At 42.0% G+C, this 14374-nt stretch overlaps 1 protein-coding gene across 1 annotated transcript; it reads right to left on the reverse strand.

Moving 5' to 3' along the window:
* Positions 1 to 3777: 3777 nt before the first annotated feature.
* On the reverse strand, positions 3778 to 14096 carry LOC135541608 (bombesin receptor-activated protein C6orf89 homolog). The gene is made up of 8 exons (XM_064967918.1): positions 13786 to 14096; positions 12953 to 13240; positions 12428 to 12593; positions 12165 to 12313; positions 11829 to 11977; positions 9025 to 9160; positions 8785 to 8908; positions 3778 to 4699 (listed from the first exon to the last, which is right to left on the reverse strand). The coding sequence occupies exons 2-8, from the start codon at positions 13139 to 13141 to the stop codon at positions 4617 to 4619; spliced, it is 996 nt and encodes a 331-aa protein (XP_064823990.1). The 5' UTR covers positions 13142 to 13240; positions 13786 to 14096; the 3' UTR covers positions 3778 to 4616.
* Between the last annotated feature and the right edge of the window lie 278 nt (positions 14097 to 14374).

A 14374-nucleotide genomic window follows, 5' to 3' on the forward strand; every position in this document is an offset into this window, starting at 1 on the left:
CAAGTTGCAGCGCAAACTGGGATACTCACCTCCAGCAGACCGCCATGCACCAGGCACCACAGAAGCACCCGGGAACCTGAATGGTATGAAAACGAGTTGGATCATTACACCACCAGTCACCAGATTGATCTAGGGTCAGTTTTTCTCGTACTGACCTCAAAGGTGCTGTTCCCGGGGTGCGTAGGACTGGTTATAGATACTTTTTAGGATCAGCTATTTCTGCAGGCTGTTCAGATATGTAAAAGGTGAACATTTACTTCTTGAAAATATGTAGCAGTAGCCACATAGGAAAAAGCCCTGAAAGTACTTACTTTTTTGTCAATCTCTGCATATAACTGACAAGCAACACAGCACACAGTAGAGCAGAAAACATTTATTTATAAACATTATATAAACATTCAGCATCTGACAAGAGTGCAGAAAATCAAACTATTTGATATAATGCTCTCTGATTACGATCCAACACAGATTATTGCACATTTTATAAGGTCTCATTTTTTCAAGGGATATCTGAAAATACAATGGTCAAATCAGTGCGGATTTCCATGACACCTATTAGACACACACACAGACACTTGTTTTGGTTGTGTGTGTAAACCTTGACTCACATTGCAATTTGATCACACAAAGCTATTATTCAAAGCCAATTTAAACAAGTTGAATTGTCTTAATCGTATTTTCAGCTGGTGTACAAACTGAAAGTAAAAAGGCACACAAACAAAATGTAAGAATGGGAAGAATAGAAATCCGGCACATAACAGCTCTACTACCAATTCTTAGACTTGCTTTCAATGAGAATGACAGATATATAACTCATATTTCTATGTGAATTTGGTCAGGTGGTCCAGAAAGTTAAATATTGCAGCTTTAAAGCCAGCGACATATATTACCCTGTTTTCAAAGTATCCAGTGCAGCCTGCTTGAAGGACAACATTAGTAGTAGTATTAACCTTGCTAACAGAAAAAAAAAATGTTTTAACATACTGTAAGTAAGGCGTGATAAGAAAAAGGCAAGCTTGAACTCAAGGCAAATGTTTCAGGATCAGGAAGGAGATGATAGCGGTTGGTGAAAGCTGAGGGCCTTGAACCACAAATATACTTTGAGCAGCAAAGACAATGATAAAGATCTCACCCACCCAACTGGGCTTCGAGTAAAGAGATCAAACACCACCCAACTGGGTTTCAGACTGGGTTATCCACCCAGAAAACTGACTCAAATAAGGACATTTTTGGCACTATCCTCAGAGTTCATACAAAGGGAATTGGATATGTGTACTAACAAAGAACAGTTGCATTCACAGTATGTATATACACAATATGGCAGTAGTACATGCCAATACATCACCAGTCATGAAGTCTAACTGTAATAACCACTGTTAATAGTTTAGGCTTCAATACATGGACATCATTTGAACATGACAAAATAATAAAAGCAGCTCTGATAACAGAATTCCCTTGAAAATACACAGGTACCTGCTCAAATAAAGGAAACACCAACATAGTGTCTTAATATGGTGTTGAGCCACCAGAACAGCTTCAATGAGCCTTGGCATAAATTCAACAAGTGTCTGGACCTCTATTGGAGGCACCATTCTGCCAGAAGAAATTCCATAATTTGCTGTTTTGTTGGAGGAAAACGCTGTCTCAGGTGCTGCTCCAGAATCTCCCATGTATTCAATCGAGTTGAGATCTGGTGACACACCACTTAAACACCCTATGCTCCTTTGAGACCCTTCTTTCAAAGTCACTGACATCTCTTCTTCTAGCCGTGGTAGATAATGGGCAACTGGGCATTTTTATACATGACGCTAAGCATGATGGGATGTTATTTAATTAACTCAGGAACCACACCTGCTTTCAATATACTTTGTATCCCTCATTTACTCAAGAGTTTCCTTTATTTTGGCAGTTACCAGTACATAATCACATTGTTATTGATGCATTGAGAAAACCAAAGTGACAAGTCTAAAAACAGATTTGCTTAAAACGGTGACAATGTATAACTTAACAATATGGCCATAACTTGACATTGTGTAAAATTGTGAATTCTGAGAAATTAAAACTGCATAAATATTATGTTCAGCAATAGAACAGGATCAATTCTCAGAACAGCGACAGTGTGACACAACATCAAACACTGACATTGTCAACAAGTTCCGGATAGCTAAAGTGCTTACATGGGCGAATGGACAACAGGGGGAAAAAGCAGAGACAAAACAAAAACAATAAGTGAAAAGAACATTAACATACAGCATTTAAAATTATGGCACAAGCACTTACCGTCAACTATATATTAAATACAATTTCTGCACTTTGTTATCAAAAGCAATTCACCTTAAATGTAGAAATCAATTTTACACATCCTCCTAACCAACTGGCATTGTTGCATTAGCAGCGACATGTTGAATTTAGATGAATACAGACCAGTTCATAAGTGAGTAGATGAGGGAGGGCAGTACTGCAAAACTGTCCAATTCTGGATGTGATTTGATCGCAACTAAAATACATAACCGAAATCATCTTGAACATTCCAACTGAACACAACATAGGAGCAAAGGCCTTCTGATGTTCCCAAAATTAGATCAGTCACCCTCTCCATTTCTCTTCTTTGGGCTGAATGGGAGAACGTTCCAGCCTCTTCCTCACCAACACACATCTCCCAGCCCGAGTGTGGTCCCTCCCTGCTTATAATCATCCAGTTACCGCAGATCTGTGAAGGGATATCAATGAAGAGGCACAGGTAGGGGCTAGAGATGAGTTTGATATTAGGCCAGAGAGGGGTGAGGTTTAGGGATTGGTTTGGTATTAGGCAAGAGAACAGTAGGGGCTAGGGATGAGTTTGGTATTAGGCAAGAGAACAGTAGGGGCTAGGGATGTGTTTGGTATTAGGCAAGAGAACAGTAGGGGCTAGGGATCGGTTTGGTATTAGGCAAGAGAACAGTAGGGGCTAGGGATGAGTTTGGTATTAGGCAAGAGAACAGTAGGGGCTAGGGATGAGTTTGATATTAGGCCAGAGAGGGGTGAGGTTTAGGTCGGATGATTGTATTATAGTTATTATAGGTTATTATAGGTTATTATAGGTGATTTATGGTTTAAATGATGTAAATGATGCAAAAACAAAGTGTTGGAGATGAGTTTGAATTACGTGCCAGTAAAAAGCTAATGTTTAAGTTGGTTTGCTCAGAACATATGAAAGGTGGTGGTTCTAGAGATGAGTTTCAATATTCCCAGGTAGAGAAGTTTCAGGTTGTAGTTATTATAGGACTTTGGTATACCATTTGTATTTCAGAGAACTTTGACTATTGGATGTTCTAATAGGATGCTTTAGTATTGCCAGGCAATCTCGAGAACAGATAGGGGCATAAACAGCTCAATGCTTGAAGCATTGGCAAAGAACTGCTGGGGCTAGGAAAGTGTTTGAATGAATGCTTATGAGAACAGTGGGCCTACCACCATTCAGTCAGACTGCTCTATCAAATCATAGACTTAATTATAATATAATAACAACAGAAATTAGCCTTAGGTCATTAATATGGTCAAGAGAGGGGTGAGGTTTAGGGATTGGTTTGGTATCAGGCAAGAGAACAGTAGGGGCTAGGGATGAGTTTGATATTAGGCCAGAGAGGGGTGAGGTTTAGGGATTGGTTTGGTATCAGGCAAGAGAACAGTAGGGGCTAGAGATGAGTTTGATATTAGGCCAGAGAGGGGTGAGGTTTAGGGATTGGTTTGGTATCAGGCAAGAGAACAGTAGGGGCTAGAGATGAGTTTGGTATTAGGCCAGAGAACAGTAGGGGCTTAGGGATTGGTTTGGTATCAGGCAAGAGAACAGTAGGGGCTAGGGATGCGTGTAGTATTAGGCAAGAGAACAGTAGGGGCTAGGGATGCGTGTAGTATTAGGCAAGAGAACAGTAGGGGCTAGGGATGCGTGTAGTATCAGGCAAGAGAACAGTAGGGGCTAGGGATGAGTTTGGTATTAGGCAAGAGAACAGTAGGGGCTAGGGATGAGTTTGGTATTAGGCCAGAGAGGGGTGAGGTTTAGGGATTGGTTTGGTATCAGGCAAGAGAACAGTAGGGGCTAGGGATGCGTGTAGTATTAGGCAAGAGAACAGTAGGGGCTAGGGATGCGTGTAGTATCAGGCAAGAGAACAGTAGGGGCTAGGGATGCGTGTAGTATCAGGCAAGAGAACAGTAGGGGCTAGGGATGCGTTTGTATCAGGCAAGAGAACAGTAGGGGCTAGGGATGCGTGTAGTATTAGGCAAGAGAACAGTAGGGGCTAGGGATGAGTTTGGTATTAGGCAAGAGAACAGTAGGGGCTAGGGATGCGTGTAGTATTAGGCAAGAGAACAGTAGGGGCTAGGGATGAGTTTGGTATTAGGGGAAACTCTTCAGTCTCTTTTGTGCCTGTGGAAAGTATACTTTTCCAGACCTAGAGAGGAGGGTGGGACAAGCCTACAAGGGACAGTTAAAAGGTCCAATCACAGGAAGTGATATATTCTCAGCCGGTAAGAAGTCTGGACTGGAGTGAGGGTTTAAGAGTTCTGGATGGCAAGTCCAAACCCTCCCTCCTCCTCCCATTTACTCCCATTCTGTCTCGTTCAGCTTTTCCTCTCCTCCCTTAGAAAGTGGAACCGTCACAAACAATGTTCTGGTCTCGGCCGGGGAACAGCTCCATCTGCCAGTAGCGCGGGTCAGCATATACTGGCAGGGTCAAAGCACAAAGGTCAAACTAAATGCAAACTTGTATAGGTCTATTAAAAAAAGGACAAAAAAAAGGATTTTGTTACAGCCTAGCACAAACTAGAAGTCGACCGATTATGATTTTTTGATGCTGATACTGATTATTGGAGGACCAAAAAAAGCCGATACATTTTAAAAAATGGCCGATTTAATTGGTATATACATCTACAATAATGACAATTACAACAATACTGAATGACCAATGAACACTTATTTTAACTTAATATAATACATCAATAAAACCAATTTAGTCTCAAATAAATAATGAAACATGTTCAATTTGGTTTAAATGATGTAAAAACAAAGTGTTGGAGATGAAAGTAAAAGTGCAACACGTGCCATGTAAAAAAGCTAATGTTTAAGTTCCTTGCTCAGAACATATGAAAGGTGGTGGTTCCTTTTAACATGAGTCTTCAATATTCCCAGGTAAGAAGTTTCAGGTTGTAGTTATTATAGGACTCTCTGTCTATACCATTTGTATTTCATATACCTTTGACTATTGGATGTTCTAATAGGTACTTTAGTATTGCCAGCCTAATCTCGGGAGTTGATAGGCTTGAGGTCATAAACAGCTCAATGCTTGAAGCATTGCAAAGAGCTGCTGGCAAACGCAGGAAAGTGTTTGAATGAATGCTTATGAGCCTGCTGCTGCCTACCACCATTCAGTCAGACTGCTCTATCAAATCATAGACTTAATTATAATATAATAACACACAGAAATTAGCCTTAGGTCATTAATATGGTCAAAACCGGACACTATCATTTCGAAAACAAAACGGTTATTCTTTCAGTGAAATACAGAACCGTTCTGTATTTTATCTAACGGGTGGCATCCATAAGCCTAAATATTGCTGTTACATTGCATAACCTTCAATGTTATGTCATAATTATGTAAAATTCTGGCAAATTAGTTCGCAACGAGCCAGGCGGCCCAAACTGTTGCATATCACCTGACTCTGTGTGCAATGAACGCAAGAGAAGTGACACAATTTCCCTAGATAATATTACATTTACATTTACATTTAAGTCATTTAGCAGACGCTCTTATCCAGAGCGACTTACAAATATTGCCTGCTAACATGAATTTCTTAAAAAATATATACTTGTGTATTGATTTTAAGAAAGGCATTGATGTTTATGATTAGGTACATTCGTACAACGATTGTGCTTGGCCCTGTGCTTGGCCCTCCTATATTGAACATAATAAACGGCTCTCTATCCACGGATGTGTACCAAACTCACTAAAAGAGGCAGTAATAAAGCCTCTCTTGAAAAAGCCAAACCTTGACCCAGAAAATATAAAAAACTATCGGCCTATATCGAATCTTCCATTCCTCTCAAAATTTTAGAAAAGGCTGTTGCGCAGCAACTCACTGCCTTCCTGAAGACAAACAATGTATACGAAATGCTTCAGTCTGGTTTTAGACCCCATCATAGCACTGAGACTGCACTTGTGAAGGTGGTAAATTACCTTTTAATGGCATCAGACCGAGGCTCTGCATCTGTCCTCGTGCTCCTAGACCTTAGTGTTGCTTTTGATACCATTGATCACCACATTCTTTTGGAGAGATTGGAAACCCAAATTGGTCTACACGGACAAGTTCTGGCCTGGTTTAGATCTTATCTGTTGGAAAGATATCAGTTTGTCTCTGTGAATGGTTTGTCCTCTGACAAATCAACTGTAAATTTCGGTGTTCCTCAAGGTTCCGTTTTAGGACCACTATTGTTTTCACTATATATTTTACCTCTTGGGGATGTCATTCGAAAACATAATGTTAACTTTCACTGCTATGCGGATGACACACAGCTGTACATTTCAATGAAACATGGTGAAGCCCCAAAATTGCCCTCGCTAGAAGCATGTGTTTCAGACATAAGAAAGTGGATGGCTGCAAACTTTCTACTTTTAAACTCGGACAAAACAGAGATGCTTGTTCTAGGTCCCAAGAAACAAAGAGATCTTCTGTTGAATCTGACAATTAATCTTAATGGTTGTACAGTCGTCTCAAATAAAACTGTGAAGGACCTCGGCGTTACTCTGGAACCTGATCTCTCTTTTGAAGAACATATCAAGACCATTTCAAGGACAGCTTTTTTCCATCTACCTAACATTGCAAAAATCAGAAACTTGCTGTCCAAAAAAGATGCAGAAAAATGAATCCATGCTTTTGTCACTTCTAGGTTACTAATTAGACTACTGCAATGCTCTACTTTCCAGCTACCCGGATAAAGCACTAAATAAACTTCAGTTAGTGCTCAATACGGCTGCTAGAATCCTGACTAGAACCAAAAAATTTGATCATATTACTCCAGTGCTAGCCTCCCTACACTGGCTTCCTGTCAAAGCAAGGGCTGATTTCAAGGTTTTACTGCTAACCTACAAAGCATTACATGGGCTTGCTCCTACCTATCTCTCTGATTTGGTCCTGCCGTACATACCTACACGTACGCTACGGTCACAAGACGCAGGCCTCCTATTTGTCCCTAGAATTTCTAAACAAACAGCTGGAGGCAGGGCTTTCTCCTATAGAGCTCCATTTTTATGGAACGGTCTGCCTACCCATGTCAGAGACGCAAACTCGGTCTCAAACTTTAAGTCTTTACTGAAGTCTCATCACTTCAGTGGGTAATATGATTGAGTGTAGTCTGGCCCAGGAGTGGGAAGGTGAACGGAAAGGCTCTGGAGCAACGAACTGCCCTTGCTGTCTCTGCCTGGCCGGTTCCCCTCTTTCCACTGGGATTCTCTGCCTCTAACCCTATTACAGGGGCTGAGTCAGTGGCTTACTGGGGCTCGCTCATACCGTCCCTGGGAGGGGTGCGTCACCTGAGTGGGTTGAGTCACGGATGTGATCATCCTGTCTGGGTTGCCGCCCCCCCCCCCCCCTTGGGTTGTGCCATGGCGGAGATCTTTGTGGGCTATACTCAGCCTTGTCTCAGGATGGTAAATTGGTGGTTGAAGATATCCCTCTAGTGGTGTGAGGGCAAAGTGGGTCGGATTATATCCTTCCTGTTTGGCCCTGTCCGGGGGTGTCCTCGGATGGGGCCACAGTGTCTCCTGACCCCTCCTGTCTCAGCCTCCAGTATTTATGATGCAGTAGTTTGTGTCGGGGGGGCTAGGGTCAGTTTGTTATATCTGGAGTACTTCTCCTGTCCTATTCGGTGTCATGTGTGAATTTAAGTGTGCTCTCTCCAATTCTCTCTCTCTTTCTCAGGACCTGAGCCCTAGGACCATGCCTCAGGACTACCTGACATGATGACTCCTTGCTGTCCCCAGTCCACCTGGCCGCGCTGCTGCTCCAGTTTCAACTGTTCTGCCTTATTATTATTGGACCATGCTGGTCATTTATGAACATTTGAACATCTTGGCCATGTTCTGTTATAATCTCCACCCGGCACAGTCAGAAGAGGACTGGCCACCCCACATAGCCTGGTTCCGCTCTAGGTTTCTTCCTAGGTTTTGGCCTTTCTAAGGAGTTTTTCCTAGCCACCGTGCTTCTACACCTGCATTGCTTGCTGTTTGGGGTTTTAGGCTGGGTTTCTGTACAGCACTTTGAGATATCAGCTGATGTACGAAGGGCTATATAAATACATTTGATTTGATTGTGCTTTTTTTCACAAATGCACTTTTGTTAAATAAGTAGGCTGTGATTCAATGATAAATTAACAGGCACCGTATTGATTATATGCAATGCAGGACAAGCTAGATAAACTAGTATTATCATCAACCATGTGTAGTTAACTAGTGAATGTTAAGATTGATTGTTTTTAATAAGGTAAGTTTAATGCGAGCTAGCACCTTACTGTGGCTCCTTGCTGCACTCTCAGAACAGGTAGTCAGCCTGCCACGCAGTCTCCTCGTGGAGTGCAATGTAAACGGCCATAGTCGGTGTCCAAAAATGCCGATTGTTATGAAAACTTGGAAATCGGCCCTAATTAAATTGGCCATTCCGATTAAAATCGGTCAACCTCTAGCACAAACACACCATATTCAAATAATGAACTAAAAAATTAAACCAGTATACGTGTAAGTACGTTTGTGTTCTCACCCATATCTCCCGGTCCCAGCCAGAGGTTGAAGGAGCTACAGTGTTTTTGACAGCGGTGGACAGGGACCACTCGAACCGTGGGTAGCCCTTCTCCTACCACCAGCCAGCCCAGCACACGCACCCCCTAAAACACACACACACACAATACCACTGTACCAACATGCTGCTGAATCACACCAAACACCATAACAACAAATGTGCATGTTTGTATATTTGGGCTGTGTTAGAGGCCAGACTCACTCTGCTCTGAGAGTTGGCACTATGTGTGACCAGGCAACGCTGCAGTGTTGTTCCAGCGCTGTCCAGTAGAGGACATAGCTCAGCTTTGGGGAACAGCCACCTCAACACCTTCTCTCTGGCACCAGATGCAAACCTCCTAAGAGTGGAGGGCGGAGGAGAGGTGATTTAGTCAGATGAGAATAACAGAAATGCGTCCTTGTTTTCTTTCCTTGGAGACCTGTTTTTAAAGTGACCAAGTCATGCTCATTACAGTGCAGTCAGAAATAGTATTCAGACCCCTTGATTTCCCCCCCACATTGTTACGTTACAGCCTTATTCTAAAAAAATACATATTCCTCTCAATCTACACACAATACCCCATAACAACAAAGCCAACAGGTTTGAGATTTTTGTTAATACATGTTAATTTAAAAAAATATATATATATCACATTTACATAAGTAGTCTGACCCATTAGTAGGTACTTTATTGAAGCACCTTTAGCAGTGATTACAGCCTTGAGTCTTCTTGGGTATGACACCACAACTGTATTTGGGGAGTTTCTCCCAGTCTTCTCTGCAGATCCTCTCTAGCTCTGTCAGGTTGCTGCACAGCTATTGTCAGGTCTTTTCAGAGGTGTTCGATCGGGTTCAAGCCCGGGCTCTGGCTGGGCCACTCAAGGTCATTCAGAATTGCCCGAAGCCACTCCTGCATTGTATTGGCTGTGTGTTTAGGGTTGCTGTCCTGTTAGAAGGTGAACTGTTGCCCCAGTAGGATGTCCGGAGTAGGTTTTCATCAAGGATCTCTCTGTACTTTGCGTCGTTCATCTTTCCCTCAATCCTGACAAGGCGTCCAGTCCCTGTCGCTGAAAAACATCCCCACAGCATGATGCTGCCACCCCCATGCTTCATCGTAGGGATGGTGCCTGGGTTCCTCCAGACATGACACTTGGCATTCAGGCCAAAGAGTTTAATCTTGGTTTCATCAGACCAGAGAATATTGTTTTTCATGTTCAGAGTCCTTTAGGTGCCTGGCAAACTCCAAGGGGGCTGTCATGTGCCTTTTACTGAAGAGTGGCTTCCATCTGGACACTCTACCATAAAGGACTGATTGGCGGAGTGCTGCAGAGATGGTTGGGTTACTGGAAGGTTCTCCCATCTTCACAGAGGAACTGACCAAGGCCCTTCTCCTGAAATTGCTCAGTTTGGACGGGCGGGGGCTCTAGGAAGAGTCTTGGTGGTTCCAAACTTCATCCATTTCAGAATGATGGAGGCCACTGTGTTCTTGGGGACCTTCAATGCTGCAGACATTTTTTTGGTACTCTTCCCCAGATCCTGTCTCAGAGCTCTACGGCCAATTCCTTCAAACTCATGGCTTGGTTTTTGCTCTGACATACACTGTCAACTGTGTAACCTAATATAAACAGGTGTGTGCCTTTCCAATTCATGTCTAATCAATTGAATTTAGCACAAGTGGACTCCAATGAAGTTGTAGAAACAGCAAGGATGTTCAATGGAAACTTTCAACTTTCAAATCTCATAGCAAAGGGTCTGAATCATTATGGAAATAAGGTATCTGTTTAACATTTGCAAACATTGTTTTCACTTTGTCATTATGGGGTATTGTGTGTAGATTGCTAAGGAAAAAAATAAATAATAATTTATTCAATTTTATAATAAATCTAATGGAACAAAATGTGGAAAAGGGAAGGGATCTGAATACTTTCCAAATGCACTGCATGTGTGTGTAGTTGTGTGTCTGTGTTAATCTACATATGCACGCACACACACGCACACCAGGTAGCCTAGCGGTTAAGAGCGTTGGGCCTGTATCCCGGAAAGGTCTCTGATTCGAATCCCAGAGCCAACTAGGTGAAAAATCGATGTGCCCTTGAGCAAGGCACTTAAACCTTAATTGCTGCCCTAAGTAGCTCTAGATAAGACCCAGGGTGGAAATTGTACTTTTTGTTCCAACGGCCACTGCGGCATGCAGATCAAAACAAATCTACCAGCCACTCTTATTTTCTTACCAGCCTAAGTGTTTTTTCGTCATAATCACACCAAAAATCACAAATGACAGATGAGTATGCTTTGTAATGTGGTATATTGCTGAATTCAATTTCATTTTTGTGACCTGTCTTTTAACCAATGTATGTCAAATAAATCATTTAGATACAATAGTAAAAAGTAACAATTACAAAAGTAACTGAACATCAAGTGCCTTCCCTGCCACAAAATTCTGAGTGATACGACTTGTTAATTATTATTACTTCAGGGTACATATGTTTATTTATGAGCACACAAATAAATTCAGGAGCACAATTAAATTACGTGAGTGTCTTAATGATAAGACATGACTAAACATTTACGAATAAAAAGGTTTTTGCAGTGTTCCATGCTCAATCAAGCACAATGTACCCCCAAATATTTGAGTGATTTAGGTGACAATTTTTCAGCTGCCCCTTTAAGGGCAGGCCATTACTGTGGTGGCAGCACTCAGTGTCTGTCAGGGATGAGATTGAGAATCTCTGTGTCAGACAGTTGCAGCAAACGCAAAATAATATTGAACAACTAGCCAAGAAACATGAGGACAAAGCCACACTTTAGTAGCCTTTCAGGTCAATTTGACCAATTCTACATTTGGGCATCGGTTTAAAATTAAATTAAAATAAATATTTTTAAAAATGTTCCCAAATGCTGTGTGACCAGCCGCCAATGTGGCTGGTGATATTTTTACCCGCCAATGCCAAAATCGACTTGCATTTGGCGGGTGTTAATTTCCCACCCTGATAAATGTCTAAAATGTCAAATGTAATGTAAATGTACCAGAGCAGGGTAAAGTTTGCGGGGCCCTGTGGAAAACCCTCATCATGTGACAGTAGGTTATCTTCTTCCAGTAGTATACTCATGGAGCTGGAGTGGGCTGAGTAGAGCTCCTCCAGCTGCTGCCTCTGCAGACACAGAGATTCCCCACCCTACATAAAGACAGAGGACATATGTCAGGCACAGCAGTAGACAAGACTAACTGCTGATGTTAGCTAAATGAACTAGCTCAATAAAGATCATTCTGTGGTGGATCCGTAAACAATGAGCAGACTTGACCCTCACTTTCAGGGAAATTGTTGTTTTTCAGTCTTTCTTTATTGTTAGTGGTGGTCGTACCTTGAGCAGCACAGGCTGTGGACCTCTGCGCATGGCTGTAGACTCTCTGAGTGTCTCAGGGACCTCCAGCACAGAGGACACCTCAGCACAGCCAGAACAGTTGACCAGGCCCTGTCGCAGAGCCCCTGCACTCCACCACTCATGGAAACCTACAGGAGAGAGAGAGAAGCTGCTGTTACACACACTGGCTAGGAACAAAGACCCATTGTCTACAGTGAACAACTATGGATAGTGTCTAAAATAGTGTTTTAGACTTACTGTACCTTGCAGGTTGTATTTCTTGGCAATGGGCAGAGCCAGCAGTCTGATGTGACTGAGGGGGGATGACCAGTTATGTCCCCCCGTGTACGTCACACCTAGCTGGGGCCGAGTCTGGGGGTAGGTGAAGGCCAGTACCACCACCACCAGAAAGCCTACTGCTACCACAAACTACAGTATGGAAAAAGAGGAACTAGTGAGAGGATGGTTCATCAATGCAGGGATTGATATTAAGGGTTGCCTTATTGACCAGGGCAAGTGACCTGAGCAATCATGCAAGATGAGCCTGCTCTGTGGTTTCCCCATTGGGTAGGTGATTGTTTTACTGATAACAAACAAAATGCAAAGAATTCTAGTAGTCTGTTCTTTCTGGTTACTCCCATGTAGGTGCAAATAGCCACTTAAGATTTTTCTGCGAGCGATCAATCTTTGGGCAACCCAAAAATACTCCTGACTTTCCCCGATGGGCAAGTGCCTTTTAGACAGTCCCTGTGTATGATCTTACATGAGTGTGTGTGTGCGCATCTTACCTTGATGGTGGCTCGAAGGATGGGGAATTGTGGTGGGTCTCTTCGAGGCTCGTTGGTCTCCAAGACTTGTTTGATAAACTTCTCGATCTCCCTCTCTGACATGCCATAGCGATACCCCGACTGGCGGAGAATATCGATGCTCTCAGACAGCTTGTCGTAGATGCAAGGCTCACTCAGTGTGGTGCCCATGGCAAACAATGTGGTCCAACTGATTTCAGTCAACAGTTAATTTAGGAGGACAGTGCCTCTAGCCTTCCGGTTGCAGCTGCGTCACTCATATTGTCTTCCCTGTTTGAAGTTGAAGAGGTTGGTAAGACAGCACTTCCAAAGCCCCAGACAGAAGATACACAATCAATCCTGATTATTTGGCTGAACATGGCATTGGACTGTGGTCAAAACTGACACCGTGTCAATGTCAACACATGCATTCAGAGGCCCATGTCAACTGTATGCAATAAGTAGTAATTTGCATGTGTGAACAATATCAACAAACAATTGAGAGGTTAAAAAAGAAAGTTGGACAGAAGCTAAACAGGCAGATAAATCTTTCCTTAGAAATCCACAATGTACAGAACGCATCTAACGTTACTAAGTTCAACTCGATGTCAATCTAACCATTGTATATATTTATGTCATTCTAACGTTGTCGTTTTACCTTTATCATACAGTGAGTGTGCCAGCGACAGCAGTGGGGTAAACAAATAAACAATGCTAACGTTAGCTAGCTAATTGGCTAGGACCCTAACTTAGCTTTCTACTTTTAACAGGTATAGCTAGCTAGATTTCATAAGATCAAGAAAACGTCATATTTCAAACAGTGATCTTGAACTCACCGTTTAAAAAAAAAATGTTGTTCTTTTTTTATTTTTTTACAGATCTATTGTCTCGTTCATATTTAGCTTCTTGTCGACCAAGCAACCTTTCCCACTTGCTTGCTGTTTGAGAATTTGCGGTCGTCACTAGTTACCACAGCCTTAAAGTCATAACCACCTCCGCCAATTTCTACAATTTATCTTCTTAAAATCATATTTTAAACCTAACTTTAATCACACTGCAAATCTTATGCCTAACCCCAACCTAAATGTTTGTTTTCATAAACTTTTATGATAGGCCTATAGACAATTTGACTTTGTGGCTGTGGTAACTAGTGGAAACCAGAATTTACCGATGTCACTTGACTTCCCTGTTGGACAGATTCACCTTGAGACTGTCAACAGCAGATTCGTGTAGTAAAACTCAAGATTGATATTTAAAAAAAAAACTATTGGTAAAATATGAATTATATAGTCTATATTAATAAACTTGTCATTTTTGTATTGGCAGTATATATATATATATATTTTACATGTATATGAGAAATGTGTTGATGAATCTGCTTTGTCACAAAATGTAATATTTTTTTGTAATATGCAGCTATTTTAT

Source organism: Oncorhynchus masou, chromosome 6 (assembly GCF_036934945.1).
Source record: "Oncorhynchus masou masou isolate Uvic2021 chromosome 6, UVic_Omas_1.1, whole genome shotgun sequence".
Taxonomy (NCBI): domain Eukaryota; kingdom Metazoa; phylum Chordata; class Actinopteri; order Salmoniformes; family Salmonidae; genus Oncorhynchus; species Oncorhynchus masou.

What these genes read in the sequence shown, in the direction of transcription:
- LOC135541608 (XM_064967918.1), bottom strand. Translation starts at nt 13,141, where the DNA reads ATGGGCACCACACTGAGTGAGCCTTGCATCTACGACAAGCTGTCTGAG. An exon ending in CAAGAAATACAACCTGCAAG is followed by an intron (nt 12,314 to 12,427) that starts GTACAGTAAGTC and finishes TCTCTCCTGTAG; the next exon opens with GTTTCCATGAGTGGTGGAGT. An exon ending in GCAAACTTTACCCTGCTCTG is followed by an intron (nt 9,161 to 11,828) that starts GTACATTTACAT and finishes CTCCACTCTTAG; the next exon opens with GAGGTTTGCATCTGGTGCCA.